The sequence below is a fragment of the Chiloscyllium plagiosum genome, unplaced genomic scaffold, assembly GCF_037043375.1.
Source record: "Chiloscyllium plagiosum isolate Xiang-an unplaced genomic scaffold, Cpla_swu_hap1 HiC_scaffold_22, whole genome shotgun sequence".
In the NCBI taxonomy this organism is placed as follows: Eukaryota; Metazoa; Chordata; class Chondrichthyes; order Orectolobiformes; family Hemiscylliidae; genus Chiloscyllium; species Chiloscyllium plagiosum.
The window spans coordinates 7,526,737-7,552,607 of record NW_028270160.1 but is presented as its reverse complement, the minus strand read 5'-3'; the positions used below and the strand labels follow the sequence as shown (position 1 = coordinate 7,552,607).

The window sequence follows — 25,871 nt, the reverse complement described above, 5'->3', positions numbered from 1 at the left end:
TTTCTTAAAAAAACAGCCATCCTGCAAAGAGATTGCCAAATTAGCAGCTGATTAAAAGTAGTCTGGTGCTTGAGGCTCAGCCCACTTGGACATTGAAGTGGGACTGTTAAACTAATTTCACATCCAGAGAGGTGGAATTTAATGCAGCTCCAAAGGAGCTAGAAGGACGGCTTCAGCCACTGGCCGATACTCTTCCACATCAGTACACTGAGGAACAACGGAGTTCAGTGCAGTCCAATATCAAATTAACAATATCAATCTTTAGTTTGATCCAAATTTAAAATGACCCATGCAAACAGATGGCTCCAAGAGTGATAGGTTGATTATGGAATTATGCTCTACTGAATTTTACAACATGATGAGGGAATACAGATTCTGCAAATCTTAAGACCTTGTGCATCCTTAACATATTAAACAACTCTAATTATACTCTAGACATTAAAATACAATTGGTGGTCTCCTGAACATCAGAACATCAGTGAACATCAGAAATTAAATTTTTTAAAAATTGATCAGGCACAATGGTCTTATCAACCATTAATCTCTTGCTACATTAATGAGGTCTTCAAAATTCACACAAAATATCTGAACAAAAATATTATTCCATTGAAAATGAAAGTTCCATATCCTGAGCTGAAGTGGCAATTAAAAATGTCATGTCTAATCTACTGGACTTGGCAGATTTGTTGGCTCCTGCATGTTTAGGCTGATGACCTAAATTGTTTTAATATCCTGAAGGCCAGCCTGGTGTGTATTCTGCCTCAATGACTTGATTGCCTGCAGTCTTTTACCATGGAGGTTGAATTGAGACCAGGCCAGAAGCTGCAGCACTGCACAAGTAATGGGTACGAAGACTAACAGGTAGAAGCACCCTTGACGAACCGCTGTCATCCAGGCAACATCTGATTTCACCACTGGCTTTGTGTTCACAATATCACGTAGTGCATCGTGCTGAAAAATGTCATACCCTGAAAAAGCACAATTGAAGATCAGAGTCAACAAAAAAAAAGACAAGTATTCAACACAAGAAGCGATACTCTGCGGCAAACTGCCAAGAACTGATTAGCAGTCAGCTTTACAGACTCATTGAATGCTTTTAAGGCAAAGATAGATAGACTTTTGAACTGTAAAGGAATTAAGGGTGAGCGGGCACCTAAGTGGAGCTGAGTTCACGAAAAGGTCAACTATGATCTTATTGAATGGCGGAGCAGGCTCGAAGGGCCGGATGGCCTACTCCTGCTCCTAGGTCTTAATTCTCCAATTCTGTTATGAGGAACACCTCTGGGCAGGTACAAAACAAGCAACGTAAGTGAGTCAGCTTCACCTCAAAGGTCTCAAACTAGCATACATGATGGACCAGGATCTCTGAGAAAACCTGGCTGCAGAGGACTGCAGATGCGAGAGATTAGAGTCAAGAAGAGTGGTGCTGGAAAAGCACAGGTCAGGCAACATCCAAGGAGCAGGAAAATTGACGTTTCGGGCAAAAGCCCTTCACCAGGAATGAAGCCCTCTGCTCATCAAGTAGTGCCACGAGATTTTTTTTAACGAGAGAACAATGAGGACCTTAGTTCAACATCGCCCCTGAAGGTGATGAGCTCCACCTGCTCAAAATTGCACTAAGAATCAATGTAGACTATAAGCTCCAGTCTCTTTAGATTAGATTCCCTACAGTATGGAAACCGGCCCTTAGGCCCAAGTCGACACCGACCCTCCAAACAGTAACCCACCCAGACCCATTCCCGACCCTACATTTATCCCTGACTAATGCACCTAACACCACGGGCAATTTAGCATGGCCAATTCACCTGACCTGCACATCTTTGGAGTGTGGGAGGAAACCGGAGCACCCGCAGGAAACCCACACAAACACGGGGAGAATGTGCAAACTCCACACAGACAGTTGCCCGAGGCCGGAATCGAACCCGGATCCCTGGCCCTGTGAGGCAGCAGTGCTAACCATTGAGCCACCGTGCTGCCCACATGATGGACTTGATCCCTCAATCATTAGACTGAGGTGAGAGTTCTACCACTGAGTCAAGACCAATCCTGTTACTCTGGTGAATGAGGTAATGGTGCCCTCAGCTGGAGAAGGCAGGATCATGCAGCTTTGCAGTAGAATGGGCAACTGTATTCCTACAATTTGCTCATTTCACATGGAATTAAATTTTACATCACTGATCTCCACTGGTAAAAAAAACCCAGCTCAAACATGGGCAAGATCAAACCTAAGGCTTTCAGTGCCTGAACTCTGACGATGCACATCATTCAGCTCATGATGTCTGCATCCAGTTTCTGAATGAGCATTTCACTTAGTGCCCCTACTCCTGCACAGTGTTTGAATATAAACAATCTTAAATGGGATCAAAATACAATGCAATTACCAGTGAATCCAATAAGTAGATTCAGAACAGCTTTTCCCCACCCAGACATCGGGTGCCTCTAGAATGTGGAATGTTCTACCACAACATTGGGTGAATGATTTAAAATGCATTTAAAAGGGGAAGCCAGATAAACACTTCAGGGAAAAAAGGTACAGAAGGTTCCGTTGATGGAGTTAGAGGATGTCAGGTCTGAGCATGAATTGCGGCAAGGACCAGTGCCATTCAGTGGTCTATTTCTGTGCTGTACACTGCGTAAAGGACAGAAGAAAGGTTGTACCGTACAGAAGATGAATAACCAGAAACCAAGACACTAGTCAACGTTCCTCCAAATCAAACAACTGAATCAACAGTTGTGAGATCAGCTTACCTGTGTAAACATACAAAAGCCAGGTCCCAATTAACGGGGCAAATGTCTGTCCAGGTTTGGTTACCAAGGCAACCATGCCAAATAGCAATGCTGAAGCTGCCTGTTTCCTCTTGTTCATCACAAAATCTTCATCTACAAGGTCGGAGATGACAAGGTTCAGGAGTTTGCACGTTCCCTCAGTGAATACCCGGTTACTGGAGAATGACATACATACAAAATGTTTTAAAAAGTCCTAGATAAAGACGAACCACAAAATGAAAAGTTAATTAATGGAGTGATTTTGAACTTGGGGAAAGAAAATGACATTTCTGCCTTGTGCCAAAGAAACTATGGAACTTGTAACCAGCAAAATAAAAAGACAAGAACACTTCAACTGATATGCAATAATTCAGTTGCCTTAGTTGCCTATCTGCTCAAAACTAGAAGTTTACAAGGAAACAAATGGACGATATTACATTGTTCATTATCATGAGGTCAGTCACCAGACTCAAAATGCTTACTCTGCTTTCTTCCCACATGCTGTCAGACTTGCTGAGGTTTTCCAGCAACTTCTAGTTCTGCTTCATGATAAGAATCTGCCAGTAAGTCCTGTTGCAAGCGTTTTAAAACGTGTACAAATGAATAAACTACCTGGTTTTTATATAGCAACTTGCAGAATCTCTGAATATCCCAAAAAGCTTCACCAATCAGGTACCTCAAAGTATATATGCAGCTGTTATGTACTTTGGTCTTTCTCAAAAGGCAGTATTGCAATTCCAGATTGGGGTCAATGGCAAGAGCCAGCTAAAACATCCACTTCTGGCTGAAGATAACTGTAAAGTCCAACCTTGTTTCTGCTGGGCTTTGCTATCAGAGGCGTGAAGTTCACGGCACCTTGACATCTTAGTAACTGCGTAACTGTTCACCACCAATTGCAGCAGGACATGGCAGGGTTGCAGAGCTTTGAGCTATTAAAAACTGATTACATCATTCTCCATAATAATTTCAGTAAGTTGGAGCCATATTTTCAAACTAGTCTGACACTGCTCTGATGCTGTGCTTCTCAAGGAATGACAGACTTACTGAGCCAGGTCATAGATGCAGCAGCTGGTGACAACCACAGTATTTTGTGGATGCCCATTTAGGAGCCAGGAAGTTTGTTCTTTTATCTATCATGTTTAGGACTATGGTAGTGTCACAGGACAATGGTGGATGCCCTTGTTGCAAAGAAGGACTTAAAATAGTACAAAGGTCTGTATGGTGATCAACCCCAATTTTGCTGTCAATGGATCTACAATATGGCAGATAAGGAGATGGTAAAGGCCAGTACAGTACATAATTCCCTCAGTTGGTTCTCTCACTACTTCATAAGTTATTGCAAGCTCAGACCAGCAGCTGCGTCTTTCAAACTCAACTTGCTCGATTAGTAGCGATGTTACTTTAGGGATGGACATAGAAGTAGGATGTATGTGCCCGTGTTTGGGGTGGGACTGGGTGTAGAATCAGAAGCATATGAATTGATTTGCTATTCAGGGAACATTGGGGTTAAATGAAATAAATCCTGTAATAAACTAAAGATTATACAAGAATACAAATGGATCAATGTTTCAATATATCATTGAACCCATTTCTGTTTACTAGTAAGCAATGACATTACAATTTTAATTAGAAGTAAGCATTTAAATGAATTCCTGGCACTGTCACATATAGGCATAGTAATAAAACAATGCAAAACAAATTGCAAAGTTCACTAATAGCAACTACCTACTAACAAAATGAACCACTTTAAAAGGCACAGATTTTTATCTTAATTCAATTATCACAGAATCCAAGACAAGACCAAATGTTTACCAGAAATGTTTCCTAAATGCAAGCCACAACATTATTTATAATATGGGAAGGAATATATTTGATATTTTTTTGTTTGTATTCATGTTACTAAGGAAAGAACTTATTGTTAATTTAATACACTTCTGATCCAACAGCCAAGGGACTACAATTCAACAATCACTCTAGATCAAATCAGCTTTTAAATTTGATCTCAATAGATTCCTAATTCCAATACTTAATCACTTTCAAAGCTACCATGACAACCAGAAGCAACACTCTATATAGAAGGGTTTGGTAACATTAAAATAACATGGATTACAAAACCGGCAACTCAGGCTTCTATTTGTTTGTGGCAGATCATTGTGCTGAAATGTAGACCACAACTTCAGTACTGTAATAGTGCAGTATATTTCCTGACTCAGTTTGATTCACTTTATTCCGTAAGACTGGAGTTTCAGTTTGTCAGCTTTCAGTATGTGAAAGAGCGCAGTGCTATCAAAGTTGATTTTTTTCATGGTTTCAGTGTATTCCACTGCAAATAAAACTTAAAGAAATGGTGTAGATGTCTTTATTTCAAAACTGCGGAAATAGTGGACATGACTGTTCAACTTCATTTTGAAATTATGTCTAATTCCAAATAGTCAACTTGACAGTCAACCAATAACAACTTCAATGAGTCATTTAGAAGTTACATCTACAACAGATCGGAGGGAAAATAGTATTTGTGTACTTCTGACTTTGCAGTTGTGTTTGATGTCCATGTGAGAGGCACATCTGAGCATCAGTGATGCAGAATCAGCAGATACAAATCACTGCTGCACATAATTTAATGCTGATGGAACAGCGATATACTTCCAAGTCAGGATGGTGAATAGCTTGGAGGGGAACTTGCAGATGGTGGTATTCCCATGTAGCTTCGGATAGCACTTGCAGATGGAAGTGCCGTGGGTGTGGAAAGCGTTGTCGGAAAAGCTTGGTAAGTTTTTTTGGTAAATTGGTAACACTATTGAATGTCAAGGGACAATGGTTAGTCTCTATTGTTGGAGATGGTCATTTCTTGATATTTGAGAGATGTTACTTGCCACTTTTCAGTCCAAGTCTAAATTTTGTCTTAGTCCTCCTACTTTTTGACATGGACTGCTTCCATATCTGAATCACAAATGGTGCTGTAAATTGTGCAATCATTGGTGAACATCCCCACTTCTAACCATATGATGGAGGGAAGGTCATTGATAAAGCAACTGAAGACGATTAGGCCTAGGACACTACCCTGAGGAACTCCTGCAGAAATGTCCTGGAATGAAGGTGATTGGCCTCCAACAACCACAAATTAAATCATTAATAATACAATCTGCATTTCAGAGCATGAACTGCTGTCATGTTCAAAATTGCAAGGTAATTCAAACCCTCATGTTAAATACCCCACTGTATAGAAGTTACATTGAAGAGGAGTCAGTACTTCATAGTTAACGACTATCATATTCTTTGAGCCTTTAATCTAACTTTACAGAATACAAGGAGGGAGTTTTAGAGCAGTACAAAACATCAAGCAGATGAACTGCAGGTGAAATGTTTCAGCCTTTAGTTATGTTGCTGAATAAATGAGGAGGAGAAAGTGAGGACTGCAGATGCTGGAGATCAGAGTCAAAAAGTGCAGTGCTGGAAAAGCACAGCCAGTCAGGCAGCATCTGAGGAGCAGGAAGTCAATGTTTCGAGCACAAGTGTTTCATCAGGAATGAGGAAGAGTTCATGCTTGACACGTCAACTCTCCTGCTCCTCAGATGCTGCCTGACCGGCTGTGTTTTTCCAGCACCACACTTTGACTGCTGGATAAATAACCTTACTATTATTAACACAAATTACGCATCAAGCTCCTGAGTAATGAAATCTGAATTCTTGCTTTTTTGGATGTTGAGATCCAGCAGTGCACCTTAATGGAACCTCCTGAGGACAATGCAAAAGGGAAGGCAAAGTCAAGTGATCAGTATCCCCAATTTCCTTTTCTTCAGCCTTTCAACAATACAATTAAAGAAACTTGCTTAAAAATTGAGATTATTACTTCTGATTGTTAACCAGAGCAACAAATCTATAATAGTCATTGATTATTGGGTTAACAATCTTCAAACTGCCTCCAACTTTGCAAGTTCTACATGAGGAACGCTGCTATACCTGGCAATGAAGAAACAGAGTAGGTAGATTTGATCTGGTCCCGCCAGTAACATCATGAAACTCATTGACAGTTTTAAGAAAAATAACCATCGGATAACCAGATACACTCCAAATCTGTGGCACAGTGACAGGAAGTAGAGGTTGTTTAGGTGTGGAGCAATGTATGATGCACCTGGAAATAAAAAAGGAAATGCTTCAATTTTTGTTACAACCATTGAGCACTCCATGCTTTCCCCTCCAGTCAGAAAGAAATTCAAACTAGCATTGCTAGTTCATTAACTACTGAAACTACCTTGCGGGAACCATTTTCCCCGAAAATCCTATGTTGTCCAAACTTGTGTCCTCCCGCCTAACTGCCATCCCTGTCTTTCTTACCTCTATTCCAATATTTTTATAGTTAGAGACTAACTTGACTTTGCAACCCATCATCTTCACTGGATTCTGAAGAATCATACCAGACTCATTACATTAACTCTACAACCCATTTTTTCCCCACAGATGCTGCCAGACCTGCTGAGTTTTTCCAGCACTATGCATGTTTATTATCTTTGCTGTACCATTACACCAAATAACATGCAAACAATTCATCTTGGAAACTAAACACCAAATCAAAAAATTAATTAATTACAAATAAGCTGTCCTATGGCATCTTTACAGGCTCACTGGAGTTCATCTGAGACCTGCACAACTAGGGAGGAGAGACAGAGGGAAAAACAAATCACTGCTGAACCTATCAGTTATCTACCATCTGTGATCACAGGCAGACTATGCTTACCGAGGAGAAAGGATCCTGTAGAGAGTGAAATCCTGTCTGAAAGGAGGTGCTCCATGAACAATGGAAAGAAATTACTGTTGAAGTGGCAGTGAAATACCTTTCAAAGAAAAAGGCAGCATTGATGTGTTAAATCAGCTAATCTCAGCAAAACACGTGACTTCAGTACAGACTCATTCAACAAAATCTCCATTTTCATACTTGTCCCCCATTTAAATACTGTAATAAAACAAAGAATGATGAATGCGACAGATCAGAAATGAAAACTGCTGGCAAAACTCAGCAGGTCTGGCAGCATCTGTGGGGAGAAAGCAGTGTAGTGACTGAAATACTGCTTTCAGATGACAATGTTCATAATACCTCCTTGTTTCCAGCCAGTTCTCCTATGCCTAATAAGCTAACATGGTGACATCATAGAACCGTTCTCTAATGAGAAAGAAGGGTGAGAGTGAGAGTTAGTGGCAGTTTAACCTGGGACTCTACACACTTCAGGTGAGGTGAGAGGTTGAGGAGTCCTTCAAGGGAACATCAGCCTGTGCAGAAATTCAAGCCAGGTTGCTGGTATCATGTCACATCACAGACTGGCTGTCTAGACAACCAAACTAACGGACTCTCACTGACGGCAGCAATTCACAAACAGCCAATGAGGAACAGCACAGTTCTTCCATCACGCCATGCACTTCAGAATTATTTTGTACTTTGTTTTTTTTTGGCCCATCTCCCCAACTCCACTCCATCCTCTAAACCTGCAGTTCATCAAAATTCAGCTGCACACGTCCGATGCCCCACACTTGATCTACCACTGGCCTTGTCAATATCTCAAATTTAAACTTTACTGCTTGGAGGGCCAAAGGGCATGTTCCTGTGCTGGAATTTTCTTTGTTCTCTTGTGGGCAGTAGTATGCTTATTTCAACAATTCTGAATAGTTTTACTCTTATTTCAACAGAGTTACAAGGGCAATTTTTTCACAGCAAGGGAACTGCGAGAGAGATGTTGGCAGGCATTAGCGAGTCGGAGATCGGATTCCATTTCCTGCCTCCCACAAGATCTCTGTTTAGCTGCAGTCAGTCTAATCAGAAGGCTGATGCTATGCTGAGCTCTCCTGAGCCCACAACTATGGGGCCAATTGAAAAATCAGAAGACTGTCTCTGGGCAGAATTGTTCTGAACATGTACTCCAAATCATTTTCTTTTCCTGGATTTCTTTCTCACTATTCCAATTAAGCAACATTGTATGTACCAGTTACAATATTCCTTCGTGACAAGAACAAATCGCTGGAGAAACTCAGAAGCTCTGGTAGCATCTGTAGAGAGAAAAGCGAGTTAAGGTTTCAAGTTCAGTGACTTATCAAAGCTCCTGAATGCTGATAGAGTCACTGGATTCGAAATGCTGACTCTGTTTTCTCCCCACAGATGCTGCCGACCAGCTGAGTTTCTCTAGCATTTGTTTCAGATCTCCAGCATCTGTGGATTTACTATGTCCGCAAATAACTGGTTTTGAAAACAACAAACATTCTTATACAGTTTCCTTTGTTTACAGTAGTATATTTACTCACTTTTAGGCAACTTTTTTTTTTAAAAGTGACCTTTATAAGTTGTCATTCTGCAACACAAAAGTATCCTTCCTATAATCTTCAGATGTTTAAACATTAGCAGCCAACTTTCTCTGCAAAATCCTTTGAGGAATTATTGGAAATATTATGCATTGGGTTGAAACCCCAGAAGAATCCCTTACCTGCACCAAGTTCATGGTCACAAACCAAGCAAAATTCCGATGTCTGGAGAGTTGTTTCAGGTATTCTGCCAGCGTCAGTTCCTGAGTATGAGGTGCTTGACTAATGTATAGCCTGTCCAGAATCCCAAATACAGGACAGTATGAGAAAAACCACTGACAATTAATTCAATGCCAATACAGATATGTGAATATCTAAAACACTTATGTCCTCTATCCTCCCATTTCTTTTACAAGTCATAAATTCTACAATTTGGAATCATCTGAACAAATTATTGATTCAAATAAAAATTGCGGCGAGGCAAGTTGGTACCAACAATGAAGTACTGGTAGGTCGAGAATGCAATGGTTGCATTCTTGTGCGACCCCACATTACAGAAACATCGCGCTTTAGAAACATCACTTACTGTTGGCGATGTAATTGTGTTACAGCCAACACACGTTTTAAAAGTTTGCACTTTAGAAACAGCGTCCCCAATTCGTCAATCATGTTACAGCAAATTTGCATAAATGAAATATACGTTACACCAGAATGACCTCTACTTTTTACAAAACGATTATTGTACTTTAACAATGACAAAGATTTGATTATCCCCAACCTTTATCAGGTTTTATAAAATGAAAGATACCATTTCATTGGAGGCAGTTTAGAGTACAGTGTGGTTAACAGTCAAAAGATGCAGTGAGTTCATGAGGACAGCTAGTGCACTATGGATCATTCACAGAGGCTCCCATTTGTGAATTTTGCTCAAGTCTCTTAATTTCTTCTGTGGACATGTACTTGCAGGGATTCAAACAGAGACTTGAAAGGCAAAAGGCCTTCCTTCTGCTCCTATGCCTTATGGTCTTATACAGACTTGGGAAATGCCAATGTCTGCAAGGACTGGAAAAAGAAATTAAGTCAACCTGCATGGTTTACCTTCATAACCACTTGCTGGCAAGGCTCAAGGCAAACATCAGTTCAGCAAGTCTTTTGCATGTGTAAAGAATCAAAAATGACAACTTGCATTAAGTAATTGCAACAAATTTAAAACAGACAAGTTAGAAACATAAAGCTATGTCCAGGTACCTGGAAACCTGCGCAAAAGGGTGTTACGACACGGGGTAAACTCCCCTGCTTCATTTAAAACCGGTAACACAGGAAAGATTTATCCCATGCAGTAATCTGTAAAAACTTGAGTGGCCAAGAACTAAGTAAAAATTAACTTTATTTCTTGAAGTATAACAGAGAATAATTAATTAACCACTGTTTACAATTTCTTTCTCTAACCTATCTTTTACCTTTCTTTCTATAATACTAGTCCGATAAAACTCCCAATTAAGATTTACGAAACATTCTTATCTCAAAACCAGGCAGCTGTAGATTCTTGTCTTTGGATCTTCCTGTGTCTTCTTTTCTCCTTGTTAGGAATTTCTGCATCACAGGTTATTGATTGAAAAGATACTTCTAAGAGAGATATTTTTCCAAGCAGTCTGTTACATGCTAGGATTTGGCAGTTCTCCTCCCAACTGTTCAATTTTCCGTTGGTCTTATACCCCAGACCATCGGATTATCTCATTGGCTTTTAAGAATGTCAATATTCTCAATTTAAACTTGATTGGAAATTTGTATATTTTTGAAGGTATAATTTAAACTGATTGGCCAAATTTGAATTTGTTTTTGTTGAGGCAACGAACTAATAGAGTTGTTCAATCCAGTGTTACATTGTTGCCTTCTTGAGAACACTCGGTGCTGTGTCCAGCAGTTCTGCTGCTTTTAACTCTCTTAAAGGTACATCCACATCTTCATAACAAACTATTCCCTCTCAAGAAAAAAGTCTACATCCCTTTTCCAGGGAAAGGTGCAATTACGGTTGTACAAACATTACCCATATTAACCTAATCCCTATTGTATTGGTGGGTGTCCACTCCATTCAGGAATATATACTTTCCATGTTTTGCCAATAAGTTCCCCAGTTGGCATGGTGGAAGTTGAACCCATCTCTCTCACAGGGATTTCTAGCCCTGTGACATATATTACCATAACCCCAGCATATATGGAGAGTATGTGGGCTCAGCAAAATAACTGGTGGGATTAGGAATCCTTCAGAAAACAGGCAATACCTTTAATGTAGGCTATTCATTAGATTTCAAGTATTACATATTTTAACTTGAGTAAATAAAGTACAAAATATTAACAAAATAGTACAAGTCATAGAATCTAGGAAGGTGGCCATTTGATCACTGTATCTGCATCAGATAAGTAATCATCCAGCCATATCCCACTTGTATAATCACTTAGACGTACACTTAAAAAGTGTGGAGTTTGAGTTATGGCACTTTAAAGTGTTGAAGGTTTCTGCATCTGCCATCTTTTCAACAAAATGAATTCCAGATCCCTACCACTCTCTGGGCAACAAGATTTCCCATCTCGCCCTCTCTAAAGCTCCCACACAAATATACGCTCCTTGGTAATGAGCTCCTCATTGAGGAACAGAGGAATAACCTATTCCATGCAATTTTATCATCAACAGCCTCCTTTGTGTCAAGGAAAACAATGCTAGCCAATCTAACCTTCCCTTATAACCAAAACTCTCCATTCCAGGCAACATCCTCACATACCTTCACTGTATACTCTCCAGCAAGTGACCAGAACTGCATAGTGATCTACAGCTGTGGCCCCTTCTGTGAGTTACACCGAAATAATTTAAGTTTCAAAGTCTTTTCAATTTTAAATTATTTCTGCCACCATTTATCAAAGCAATCTAATTTGAATCTCAATGGCTGTCAACAAAAAAAAATGTAGTCAAAGTAAGTGATGGTTGATCAGGAATTCCTGGAAGCATATGGGTGAAAGCCGGGTGTGCCACCCCTGTGCATTAATCACAAAGTTCTGGTGCAGAAGAATATTCCCAGCTCTTATATTCTAGACCACAACTAGTAAAGGCAAGTGCCCCATATGTCCTCCTCATGAATCTCATCTCCCAGGCCACCGTTCAGGAATATGCTCGCATGCATTAAAAGATCCCTCTTTTCCTGCTCATTTATCATCCTATCATTTATCGTGCATTTCATTGCCTCGTTAACTCTTATGAATGGGAAGGAAATTCACATGGATGCATATGGGAAAGGGGGGAGGCAGTGGTCTAGTTGTAATATCACAAGACCATTAATCCAGAGAGCCAGGTAAGGTTCTGCAAACCCAAGTTTGATTCCTACCAGGGCAGATGAAGTTTGTATTCAAAACAAAAAAAACAAAGATCTGGAATCAAGAGTCTAAATGATGGCCATAAAATCATTTTCGATGGGCAGGAAAAAATTCTGCCTGGTACACTAATGTGCTTTTACAGAAGGAAACTGCTGTCCGAATCTGGTCTGACCTACACGTGACTCCAGACACAGCAATGTGGTTAATTTTTAACTACCCTCTGGGCAACTAGGGATGGGCAATGAACAGGTGGCTCAGTGGTTAGCACAGCTGTCTCATAGCACCAGGGACCCAGGTTTGATTCCGGCTTCGGGCGACTGCCTGTGTGGAGTTTGCATATTCTCCCCGTATCTGCGTGGGTTTCCTCTGGGTGCTCCGGTTTCCTCCCACGGTCCAAAGATGTGCAGGTTAGGTAGATTGGTTGCACTAAATGCCCATAGTCTTCAGAGATGTGCGTGTAGGTGCATTAGTCAGACGTAAATATAGGGTAGAAGGAATGAGTCTGAGTGGGCTACTCAGTGGTCAGTGTGGACTTGTTGAGCCGAAGGGCCTCTTTCTACACAGAAGGGATTTTATGGATCTTACAGAATGCTGGCCTAGCCAGTGATGCCCGCATCCCACGAATGGAAAAAACCCAGATGTTTTTCTCTTGTAAAATGGATAGGCAATGTAGCGGACGATGAGTGCACACCTTTGCCATTCAAGATTAGACATACTTATAATCACATTTCCAGTAAATACCATTGTTGGCACAAGTTGGCACAGTGGCTCAGTTAGTACTGCTGCCTTACAGCACCAGGGAGCCAGGTTCAATACCACCTTTGGGCGAATGCCTGTGTGGAGTTTGCACATTCTCCCAGTGTCTGCGTGGGTTTCGTGCCGGTGCTCCGGTTTCCTCCCATAGTCCAAAGGTTTGCAGGTGAGGTGGATTGGCCAGGTTAAATTGCCGATAGCATCCAGGGATATGCAGGTTAAGTGGATTAGCTGAGGGAAATGCAGCATTACAGGGATGGGGATGGAGGGGAAGGGGGTGGTGTTTCTGGGTGGGTGCGGACTCAATGGGTCTAATGGCCAACTTCTACACTGTGGGGATGCTATGATTCTATTCTATTCTATGAATTAAGAAAGCCTGAACTAAACACAAGTTACATCAATTAAACAAATTGAAATTCTACGGAGCTCAAACATCATCATCCTAACTCAATACATACACAAATTAGCAGGCAAATTCAAAATTAGTTAAAATTTACACATTTTCGGAGTGGGGAAAGTGTCTCTGAAAGCCTTTTTATGACCAGCGGCCACCAGGTACCATTGTCATAGAAATGTACGGCACAGAAACAGACCCTCCAGTCCCACTCATCCGTACCAACCAGATATCCTAAACTAATCAAGTCCCATTTGCCAGCATTTGGCCCATATCCCACTAAACCCTTCCTATTCATATACCCATCCAAATGCCTTTTAAATATTGTAATTGTACCAACCTCCACCACTTCCTCTGGCAGCTCATTTGATACATGCACTACCCTGTGTGTGAAAAAACTCGCCCTTCGGTCCCTTTTAAAAGTTTCCTTCTCCCACCCTAAATCTATGCCCTCTAGTTCTGGATTCCCCATCCCAGGGAAAATACCTGGTCTATTTATCCTATCCATGCCCCTCATGATTTCATAAACCTCTAAGGTCACCCCTCAGCCTCCGACGCTCCAGAGAAAACAGCCCCAGCCTATTCAGCCTCTCCCTGTAGCTCAAATCCTCCAACCCTGGCAACATCCTTGTAAATCTTTTCTGAACCCTTTCAAGTTTCACAACATCTTTCCAATAGGAAGGAGACCAGAACTGCACACAATATTCCAACAGTGGCCTAACCAATGTTTAATTTAGATAATTTAGAGCCACAACATGACCTCCAAATTCCTATACTCAATTTTCTGACAAATAAAGGAAAGCATAACAAATACCTTCGTCACCACCCTATCTACTTTCAAGGAGATATGAACCTGCACTCCAAGGTCTCTTTTGTTCAGCAACACTCCCTAGAACCTTACTATTATGTGTATAAGTCCTGACCTGATTTGCTTTTCCCAAATGCAGCACCTCGCATTTATCTAAATTAAACTCCATTTGCCACTTCTCAGCCCATTGGCCCATCTGGTCAAGATCCTATTGTACACGGAGGTAACCTTCTTTGCTGTCCCCTCCACCTCCAATTTTGATGTCATTGGCAAACTTACTAACTATACCTCCTATGTCCACATCCAAATAATTAAATAAATGGTGAAAAGCAGTGGATCCAGCACAGATCGTTGTGGCACACCACCGATCACAGGCTTCCAGTCTGAAAAGCAACCATGCACCAACACACTGTCTTCTATGTTTGATGCCAGTTCGGTATCCAAATGGCTAGTTCCCCTTGTATTCCATGAGATTCCATTGCACAAACTAACTCAGCTTCTTGCACCCACACTTCAATGTAGGTGAATGCAGATCCAGAATCTAATCGCTGTATGGTGGGTCACCACAGGATATGGTAACAAAGAGTGAAAAAGTACTTGGTAATGAAAGCCATTCCAGGCAAAGTACAGACTATTCAGTAACAAGGCAGCAAAGAATTAAACCTGTCAGTACGGTGAGAGAGGTGTGTGTTGAAAAACAAGCGAAGGAATAAAAATAAATGAACAAATAAATAAATAAATACTCACTCCTCTAGTATGGAAGCCTCCGCATATTTGACTTTCAGCTCCAACTGAAATCGTTGTCTGAGAATCCAAGTGCAGACACTAAAACCTAGAGTCGAAAAGGCAGCCAACGCTACGCAGAAGAGTCTAAATGAGAGGAAGTTTTCCTTGTTCCAGACTGCATAGGACATAAACACAGACAAGGAGCCAAGTGCACTAAAAAGGGAACAATAAAAATTCAGTCTAGTCCTGTCCTTTTCCGATACTGCCAGGTCTGCCAGTAAGGCATTATGATTAAGGTCCACCAAGGTGAGGAATCCATCATACAGACAAAGACAGATGAGAAACTGTACTCCTGGGCGGGCCCAAACCACCCAGAAAGAGAGGAATGATAAAGCAAACAGAGGACCATTTCGCATTAATGCCTTCAGTCGTTTCAATATTACTTCTGGAGTAGGGATCGCAGCGCCTGATCTGTAAGAAAGCATTGAAGTACATTAAATACAAGTGGATGCTACGCAAAACTACACAGTCTATTAATAAAACTGGCTGGTTCTCCATATGGTTACTGTATGACTAGTAATTAAAAACATCAAGGTGATCTTTGTGGGGCATTATAGACTGGGTTTGTTTGGAATTCAGGACTGTGTTTGTTTAAGCAGTTATACTCACACTCAAAACCAGAGATGTTTAAATATTGAAATACTTCTAATTTACATTACCATAGAAATATAAACATTCTACAATATATTAAAAGCACATTTAGCGTAGAATATCAATATTTAATTTTACCGTGGGGCTAATAAAGATAAAGCAGGAACCTGCAGGAAAACAGTTGAGCGATTATTTTGACATGGTGGACAACTTAACTGCCCAGAGAATTGAAGCTGATATTGGAAAAAAAAGGTTTCCAGAACTATTGAACAAATGTATTCATTCAACTTTTAAAACTTCCAAATCATGGGAAGGAACAAATGTCCTGCCGAAGCTTTGTTAACTTTCAAAATAAAAACCCAAACCCTTAAAACAAACTGCATGCTCAAAACTATTTATCTCACTTTTAACCTTCATCCAGAAACTTTCAAAAAAAATTATATTAATTGAGTTAACTCTTCTTTCCTCTACACAACTGAGAATGACCCCTTTTTCAGAATGACACATGTTTGTGAGGTTCTGTTTTTGTAACTGCAGAAGTGGGTTGTACTTGTTGGACTTCTTTTAGATCACACCAGGTCAGAAACCATTCGCTGCTCAACACAGAAGAGCGCTGATAATTTGCTAATTTTACACAATAACAATAAAACTTCTGCACAATAGCCTCAGAATTCCCTTTTTATGTAGCAAAGCCTGGCTTTTTTGAAGTCTGATGGCAAAAATCAGAAGGAGTGAAGGATGTCCTAGTAGAGATGTTGCATGAAAACTTGTATGGTTTGCTCTCAGTGGTACCATAAAGCCATAAGAAATAGGAACAGGAATAGGCCATTTGGCCCATCAAGCCTTGTCCACCATTCAATAGGATCATGGCTAATCCAACATTCTTCAAGTCTTCTTTCCCACCTTTTCCCCAATTCCTCGACTGATCAAGAACCTATCTCAGCCTTAAATATACACAAGGACTCTGCCCCGCAGCTCTGTGGGGAGAAGTTCCAAAGATATTCAACCCTCAGACGAAATTCCTCCTCATTTCAGTCTTAAGTTGGTGCCCCTGACACTATACCCTCTGGTCCTAGATTCTCTCATGAGGGGAAACATCCTCTCAACCTTGTCAAGTCTATTAAGTATCCTATGTTTCAATGAAATCACCTCTCATTATTTCAAATTGCAGTGAGTAGAGTCCCAAACTGTGTAACCTTTGCTCCTAAGACAACTAATCCATACCAGGGGATCATTCTACTGAATTCTTTGAACGGCCTCCAATTAAATGGTATGGTGGGCAGAAGTACAAATATTTGGTCGTTTGTCAGATGCAATAGAGTGATGGTAAATATTAGTATTCCACCGAAGACAAACAGAACTCCTTTAAAAAATCAAAAGCATTCATTCCACATAAAACAAGGAACATGGAAAGGCTTGCAGCTGCTGTTTTTCTTCTCCTCACTAATTTTTCACTGTGTTTCCAATCTATTTTATTGTGAATTTATTTTCTATATTTTGCATATTTTTATTCTTGAGTGTCTCTAATTTTCCATCTTCAGCTCAATAACATTCTTGAAACTGTCACAAGTTTATGGGCTGGTGAAGTACCTAGATTTCCCTGGAATATATAGGCTGCTCACTCTCGCTCTCTCAGCGGAGCAGGGAAGGGCTGTTTGGCAGTGGTTTCTTGAAGGCTTGGTGACATTTGTTTAACGGTTTAAATTTGAAAGTTTTTTTTATAAAAAAAGCGTGGAGCGGACCCGGAAGCTGGTGTAGCGCTAGCTTACCTGGGTAGGTTTTTTTTTCCCTATAAAAGCGTGCTGGAGAGGAACCCGAGGCACTACAGAGGTAGTGCCTCCCACATGCCCTCCTCCTCTAACCTAATAATAAGACCCGTTGTGATAAGTAGACAAGTGCTGCATTTTGCTTGTTCTATTCTTTAGATCTAGTTTTTTTTTGAAAGGTTACTTTTAGAGGGATGGCAGTGAAGGCAGTGCAATGTTCCTCTTGCAACATGTATGAGGTGAGGGATGCCATGGACGTCCCTGCTGATTACACCTGCAGGAAGTGCACCCATCTCCAGCTCCTCCAAGACCGTGTTAGGGAGTTGGATGAACTTAGGATCATTTGGGAGGCAGAGGGGGTCATAGATCGGAGCTTTAGGGAAGTAGTAGCTCCAAAGATTGCAGACAGATGGGTGACAGTGAGGGGGACTGGGAAGAAGCAGCCAGTGCAGGGACCCCCTGCGGCCATTCCCCTCAAGAACAAGTATACTGTTTTGGATACTTGTGGGGGGGGGGGGGACTTACCAGGGGTAAGTAATGGGGTTCAGGCCTCTGGCACGGAGCCTGCTCCCGTTGCTCAGAAGGGAAGGGTGGAGAAGAGCAGAGCAATAGTTATTGGGGACTCGATAGTTCGGGGCACAGATAGGCGGATTTGTGGGGGCGAGAGAGACTCACGTTTGGTATGCTGCCTCCCAGGTACAAGGGTACGTGACGTCTCTGATCGTGTTTTCCGGGTCCTTAAGGGGGAGGGGGAGCAGCCCGAAGTCGTGGTCCACATTGGCACCAACGACATAGGTAGGAAGAGGGCTGAGGATGTTAGGCAGGCTTTCAGGGAGCTTGGTTGGAAGCTCAGAGTTAGAACAAACAGAGTTGTTGTGTCTGGTTTGTTACCCGTGCCACGTGATAGAGAGTCGAGGAATAGGGAGAGAGAACAGTTAAATGTGTGGCTACAGGGAGGGATTCCGGTATCTGGATAACTGGGGTTCTTTCTGGGGAAGGTGGGACCTCTATAAACAGGATGGTCTACACCTGAACCTGAGGGGCACCAGTATCCTTGGGGGGAGGTTTGCTAGTGCTCTTGGGGGAGGGGGGGGGGTTCAAACTAACTCTGCAGGGGCATGGGAACCTAGACTGTAGCTTTAGGGTGCAGGACCTGGAGTGTAGGGAGGTTAGGAACATGGCATCAATCTCAAAGGAGGGTGCCTGTAAACAGGAAAGTGGCTTGAAGTGTGTATACTTCAATGCAAGAAGTATACGAAATAAGGTAGGTGAACTTGCAGCGTGGGTTGGTACCTGGGATTTCGATGTTATGGCTATTACGGAGACATGGGTAGAACAGGGACAGGAATGGCTGTTGCAGGTTCCAGGGTTTAAATGTTTTAGTAGGGTCAGAGGTGGGGGTAAAAGAGGGGGAGGTGTGGCATTGCTTGTCAAAGATAGTATTACAGCGGTGGAAAGGACGACGGATGAAGACTCGCCATCTGAGGTAGTTTGGGCTGAGGTTAGCAATAGGAAAGGTGAGGTCACCCTGTTGGGGGTCTTCTACAGGCCTCCTAATAGTCCTAGAGACGTAGAAGAAAGGTTTGCGAGGATGATTCAGGAGAAGAGTGAAAGTAATAGGGTGGTTGTTATGGGGGACTTTAACTTTCCAGATATTGACTGGGAAAGCTATAGCTCGAGTTCGTTAGATGGGTCGGTGTTTGTCCAATGTGTGCAGGAGGGTTTCCTGACACAATATGTAGACAGGCCAACAAGAGGGGAGGCCATACTGGATTTGGTTCTGGGTAACGAACCAGGCCAGGTGTTAGAATTGGAGGTAGGTGAGCACTTTGGGGACAGTGACCACAATTCGGTGACTTTTACTCTAGTGATGGAGAGGGATAAGTGTGCACTGCAGGGCAAGAGTTATAGCCGGGGGGCAGGGAAATTATGATACGGTGAGGCACGACTTAGGATGCGTGGCTTAGAAAAGTAGGCTTCAAGGGAAGGGTGCAATTGATATGTGGAGCTTGTTCAAGGAGCAACTATTGAGTGTCCTTGATAAATATGTACCTGTCAGGCAGGGAGGAAAGGATCGTGTGAGGGAGCCGTGGTTTAAAAAGGAATTGGAATCCCTTGTTAAAGGGAAGAGGGCGGACTATGTAAAGATGAGGCGGGAAGGTTCAATTGGGGCGATTGAGAGTTATAAGGTAGCCAGGAAGGATCTGAAGAGAGAGCTAAGAGCAGCAAGGAGGGGACATGAAAGGTCCTTAGTTGGTAGGATTAGGGAAAACCCTAAGGCTTTCTATAGGTATGTCAGGAATAAAAGAATGACTAGGGTAGGAATAGGTCCAGTCAAGGATAGTAGTGGGAAGTTGCGTGTGGAGGCTGAAGAGATTGGGGAGACACTGAATGAATACTTTTCGTCAGTATTCACTCAGGAACAGGACATTGTTGCCGATGTGAATACTGAGTCACAATTAATTAGAATGGACGGCTTTGAGGTATGTAGGGAAGAGGTGTTGGAAATTCTGGAAAGGGTGAAAATAGATAAGTCCCCTGGGCCTGATGGCATTTATCCTAGGATTCTCTGGGAAGCAAGGGAGGAGATTGCAGAGCCATTGGCCTTGATTTTTATGTCCTCGTTGTCTACAGGAATAGTGCCAGAAGACTGGAGGATAGCAAATGTGGTTCCCTTGTTCAAGAAGGGGAGTAGGGATAACCCTAGAACTATAGGCCGGTGAGTCTCACTTCTGTTGTGGGCAAAGTCTTAGAGAGAATTGTAAGGGATAGGATTTATGAACATCTGGATAGGAATAGAACATAGAACAATACAGCACAGAACAGGCCCTTCGGCCCACGATGTTGTGATCAAGAATAGTCAGCATGGTTTTGTGAAGGGCAGGTCGTGCCTCACAAACCTTATTGAATTCTTTGAGAAGGTGACTAAGGAGGTGGACGAGGGTAAAGCGGTTGATGTGGTGTATATGGATTTTAGTAAGGCGTTTGATAAGGTTCCCCATGGTAGGCTACTGCAAAAAATATGGAGGTATGGCATTGAGGGTGAGTTGGAGGTTTGGATTAGGAATTGGCTGGCTGGAAGAAGACAGAGGGTAGTAGTTGATGGTAAAGGTTCATCTTGGAGTGCAGTTACTAGCGGTGTTCCGCAAGGATCTGTTTTGGGACCATTGCTGTTTGTCATTTTTATAAATGACCTGGAGGAGGGGCTAAAAGGTTGGGTGAGCAAGTTTGCGGATGATACGAAAGTCAGTGGAGTTGTTGACAGTGAGGAATGATGTGTCAGGTTACAGCGGGATATAGATAAGCTGCAGAGCTGGGCAAAAAGGTGGCAAATGGAGTTCAATGTAGCTAAGTGTGAGGTGATTCACTTTGGTAAGAGTAACATAAAATGGGGTACTGGGCTAATGGTCAGATACTTGGTAGTGTGGATGAGCAGAGGGATCTTGGTGTCCATGTACACAGATCTCTGAAAGTTGCCACCCAGGTAAATCGTGCGGTGAAGGCGGCATATGGCGTACTGGCTTTTATTGGTAGAGGAATTGAGTTCCGGAGCCCTGAGGTCATGTTGCAGTTGTATAAGACTCTGGTGCGGCTGCATCTGGAGTATTGTGTGCAGTTTTGGTCGCCATACTATAGGAAGGATGTGGAGGCACTGGAACGGGTGCAGAGGAGGTTTACCAGAATGTTGCCTGGTATGGTAGGAAGATCGTATGAGGAAAGGCTGAGGCACTTGGGGCTGCTTTCATTGGAGAAAAGAAGGTTTAGGGGTGACTTGATAGAGGTGTACAAGATGATTAGGGGTTTAGATAGGGTTGACCATGAGAACCTTTTTCCACATATGGAGTCAGCTATTACGAGGGGGCATAGCTTTAAATTAAGGGGTGGTAGGTATAGGACAGATGTTAGGGGTAGATTCTTTACTCAGCGAGTCGTGACTTCATGGAATGCCCTGCCAGTAGCAGTGGTGGACTCTCCCACTTTATGGGCATTTAAGCGGGCATTGGATAGGCATATGGAGGATAGTGGGCTAGTGTAGGTTAGGTGGGCTTGGATCGGCGCAACATCGAGGGCCAAAGGGCCTGTACTGCGCTGTATTTTTCTATGTTCTATGCTCACCATTAAAACCAGCTGAGCCATTTTAGAGAAGCTGCAAGTTCACCAACAATTGAAATAAAAACTATAAATCAAGCGGTAATGCCCAAATGAAAGTGAAATGCTGAACCACCACTACAGACCAATCAACATTACAAACTACATTATGAATGAAGGTTAGAATATGCAAAATTCACTCAATCATTAATGATAATAAAACATTAAATGCACTCAGGCTGGAAGAACAGGGCCAAAATAACTCAGCAATAAAATATCAAAAGAGAAGAGGTGGACAGTTTTGAATTTGGATATTTCTGTGGATGAGTGTGCTCAAACAAAAATGATAAAATTCATGACATTTATTATTAAAATCTATGTGTTCTTGACATGTAGGAAAGCACAAGGCTTACTTAAAAAGAAAACTTTACTTTTGAGCTTGTATTCCTATCAATAACTACCACAGATTTTACTTAAGCTAACAGCTCGTATTTTTGTTATACTAAATATTTAATAAGGGTTGCCAATGCTACAACAGATGAAGTAACAGAACTCAAAACAAAATTTGCACAAGGTACTGTGTAAAACAGTTCAGCAATTTTGATTTGTGAATTCAATTTAAAAACTTATACAACTTTGCACAGGTTCTTCATTAAAGAGAATGACCATTTTACTTACTGCTGTGTGCTCAGAAACGAGCGGTCACTAAGCCACCCAAATAATGGATCATTAAGACTGTTCCATAGGAGAAAAATGGTCTGCAAGAAAAGAAAATGAAGAGTAAACTAAAGAAAACAAGGAAGCAGAAACTATTGGATACAAGGGTGAAAAAGTCAACCTAGCTAAGGAAAAGTCATTTGTATTTCAGAACCTGACAGAAACCCAACAAGTAACAGCTAACCTGGAAAATACCTTCAAAGGGGGACATGAGGTAGCTGTGCAAATAGGGTTAAGGAGAATCCAAAGGACTTTTATAAATACATTAACGACAAAAATGATAACTAGGAAAAGAATGAGACCCTTCAAAAATCAGCAAGGCAGCCTATGCGTGGAACTGCAGGAGATGGGAGAGATATTAAACAAGTATCTTGCATCAGTGCTTACGTGGAGAAGGACATGGAAGATAAAGAGCGTGGGGAATTAGATGGTGACATCTTGACAAATGTCCACATTACAGACATGGTGATGCTGGATGTCTTGAAACGCATAAAAGTGGATAAATCCCTAAGACCTGATCAGGTATACTATAGGACTCCATGAAAAGCTAAGGAAGTGATTGTTGGGCCCTTTGTTGAGATATTTGGATCATTGATACTCACAAGTAAGGTGCCGAAGATTGGAGATTGGCTAACATGGTGACACTACTTAAGAATGGTGGTAAGGAAAAGCCAAGGAACTATAGACCAGTGAGCCTGGCATCAGTGGTGGGCAAGTTGCTGGAGGAAATCCTGAGGAACAGGATATACATGCATTTGGATAGGTAAGGACCGATTTGGGATAGTCAACATGGTTTTGTGCATGGGAAATCATGTCTCACGAACTTGATTGAGTTTTTTGAAAAAGTAACAAAGAAGATTGCTGAGGGCAGAGTGGTGGATGTGATCTATATGAACTTCAGTAAGATGTTCAACATGTTTCCTCACAGTAGACTGGTTAGCAAAGTTAGATTGCATGAAATAAAGGGAGAACCAGCCATTTGAATAAAGAACTGGCTCGAAGGTAGAAGACAGAGGGTGGTGAGTGGGAGGCTTGCTTTTCAGACCGGAGGCCTGTGACCAGTGGTGCGCCACAAGAATTGATGCTGGGTCCATTGCTTTTGGTCATTTATATAAATGATTTGAATGAGAACATAGGAGGTATTGTTAGTAAGTCTGCAGGATCAGAGGGATCTTGGGACCCATGTCCATACATCCCTTAAAGTTGCCACCCAAGTTGATCGGGTTGTTAAGGCAGCATATGGTGTGTTCATTTTCATTAGTAAGGTGATTGAGTTTAAGAGCCATGAGATAATGCTGCAACTCTATTGAGTCCTGAGTCGACCACACTTGGAATGTTGTGTTCAGTTCCGGTCGCCTCATTATCGTGAAGTGGGAGATGACACGGGGCAGGGTAACACGAGGCATATGGACATACAAGTTGGCCGCTGAGCCATCAGTTGGCCACTTGACACATAAGATGGCCACCGGACTACAATATGAAGAGAGACAGCAGAGCAAATACAGATACTGCCTGGGGCCACCAGAATGTCAGCACAAAGCACTCACAACCTAGTTGATTAGTTTAAGACAGATGGGGGAGAGAATACACATGAGTAACGTGCACTGCCCAAAGTGTCTGGGTCCAGCCAACACCTTTGATAGAAATGTTAACAGCTTGATACAAACTCTATACAGAGTGTAATAACCAGGGCTGTAGTAATCGTCCTTCTCAGGAAAAGCGATTACCGTCCATTACAGCAATGGACTTCCGCGCAGACATTGAAACCGAATGTCTGTATTGAAACTAACAAGAAAATGGCGCTGAAATTAACAAAGGCTGTGCTGGAACTGAAAATGACTGTATTGAGACTATCAACGATTCTACAATGATTACCATAAACAAATCATGTTACAAAGCCAATAATCTCTGGTGGTTGTGATGAAAGAACAGCACTTCGAAAGCTAGGGATTCCAACTAAACTTGATGTTCTGTGATTTTTATCTTTTGGAATAGTGTGTGCAAGACTGGCCTCCCATCTCTCACAAAGACGTTGTGAAACTTGAAAGGGTTCAGAAAAGATTTACAAGGATGTTGCCTGTGCTGGAGGGTTTGAGCTATAGGGAGAGACTGAATAGGCTGGGGCTGTTTTCCCTGTAGCGGAGGTTGAGGGGTGACCTTATCGAGGCTTATAAAATCATGAGGGGCATGGATAGGATAAATAGGCAGTCTTTTCCCTGGGGTCAGGGAGTCCAGAGGGCATAGGTTTAGGGTGAAAGGGGAAAGATATAAAAGAGACCTATGGGGCGGCCTTTACACGCAGAGGGTTGCACGAGTATGGAATGAGCTGCTAGAGGAAGTGGTCGAGGCTGGTACAATTACAACATTTAAAAGGCATCTGGATGGGTATATGAATAGAAAAGGTTTAGAGGGATATGGGACAAGTGCTGACAAATGGGACGAGATGAATTCAGGATATGGAAGAGTTGGACTGGAGGGTTTGTTTCCGAGCTATACATCCCAATGCCTCTATGACTCTTAGCACTTCACAGCTAACTAATCATATTCATTATGAATTTATGTTCTGGACTTTTTGGAGATTAAATCTAAAAGGCAGAGTCTGTTGCTGAAAATGCGAATATAGTTAAAGAAGCAAACTATTTCCATGGATAGTGTACTGTGATCACGTTCCGAGTGAGTGGTGTGGAGAGAAGCACATAGCCAAGCAAACACAGATTCTCCACAATTATTGTACATTTTGTTCAGTACAAGCAGGACTTTAAGGTCGTTGTGCAATGACTCATGTCTTAACAAGATTGCGCTGCCAGACACAAATCTATTTGCATTTAGGGCCTTCAGAAATGCGATATCAAAAACAATGAATGCAGTTCTAATATATTTTACCAATAAAGGTAAAACTGCTGTACTCCAGGCTGCTCTCTCACTAGAAAGAGACGGCTGGTGGTGGTTTAACCTGAGGGTCACCATACCTCCTCAAACAAGGGGAGATGCTGAGATGGAGAGTCCTTCATATTAACTTCAGCCAGTGCAGGAGTGGAACACATACTGTTGGCAGGACTCAGCATTGCAAACCAGCCATCCAGTCAACTAAGCTAACTGACCCCTTACCAACAAGACACCAATGTTTGTTCTTTACAGGTTACCAAAGATACACCCAAAAAGAACAACGTTAATTAATAACCATGCTTTGGGACATGATGTTGAGGTCGTACAGGACGCTGGGGAGAGACTTCCTCTGAACTGGTGTACACTGCTCTTGTTGCCCTGTTATTGGAAGGATATTATTAAACTGGAGAGGACTCAAAAGATTTACCAAGAATAAAGGATTGGAGTTATAAATATAGGCTGGGACTTTTATCACTGGAGCGGAGCAGGTTGAGGGGTGACCTTGTATTGGTTTATAAAATCATAAGGGGCACAGATAGGGTGAATTGTGTTATGAAGTTGAAGGTGTGTACTGTCCCTTTAAGACAGAGTGAAAGTTGAAAAGCTGGCAAGCACTGGTCATGTGACTGACTAGCAGGCACAAAGTGTATGGGATAATTTGAAG

At 41.9% G+C, this 25,871-nt stretch overlaps 1 protein-coding gene across 1 annotated transcript in view; it reads right to left on the bottom strand.

Annotated features, from left to right (window-relative positions):
* Positions 1-482: 482 nt before the first annotated feature.
* The window catches only part of slc68a1a (solute carrier family 68 member 1a), a 44,158-nt gene continuing 18,769 nt past the window's right edge, over positions 483-25,871 (bottom strand). The window contains exons 3-9 of the mRNA XM_043713064.2: positions 22,283-22,362; positions 15,120-15,569; positions 9,234-9,345; positions 7,502-7,598; positions 6,727-6,898; positions 2,749-2,942; positions 483-968 (exon numbers count right to left, since the gene is read on the bottom strand). Coding sequence (XP_043568999.1) covers positions 715-968; positions 2,749-2,942; positions 6,727-6,898; positions 7,502-7,598; positions 9,234-9,345; positions 15,120-15,569; positions 22,283-22,362 — 1,359 coding nt within the window. The 3' untranslated portion in view covers positions 483-714. The remainder of the gene's footprint in view (positions 969-2,748; positions 2,943-6,726; positions 6,899-7,501; positions 7,599-9,233; positions 9,346-15,119; positions 15,570-22,282; positions 22,363-25,871) is intronic.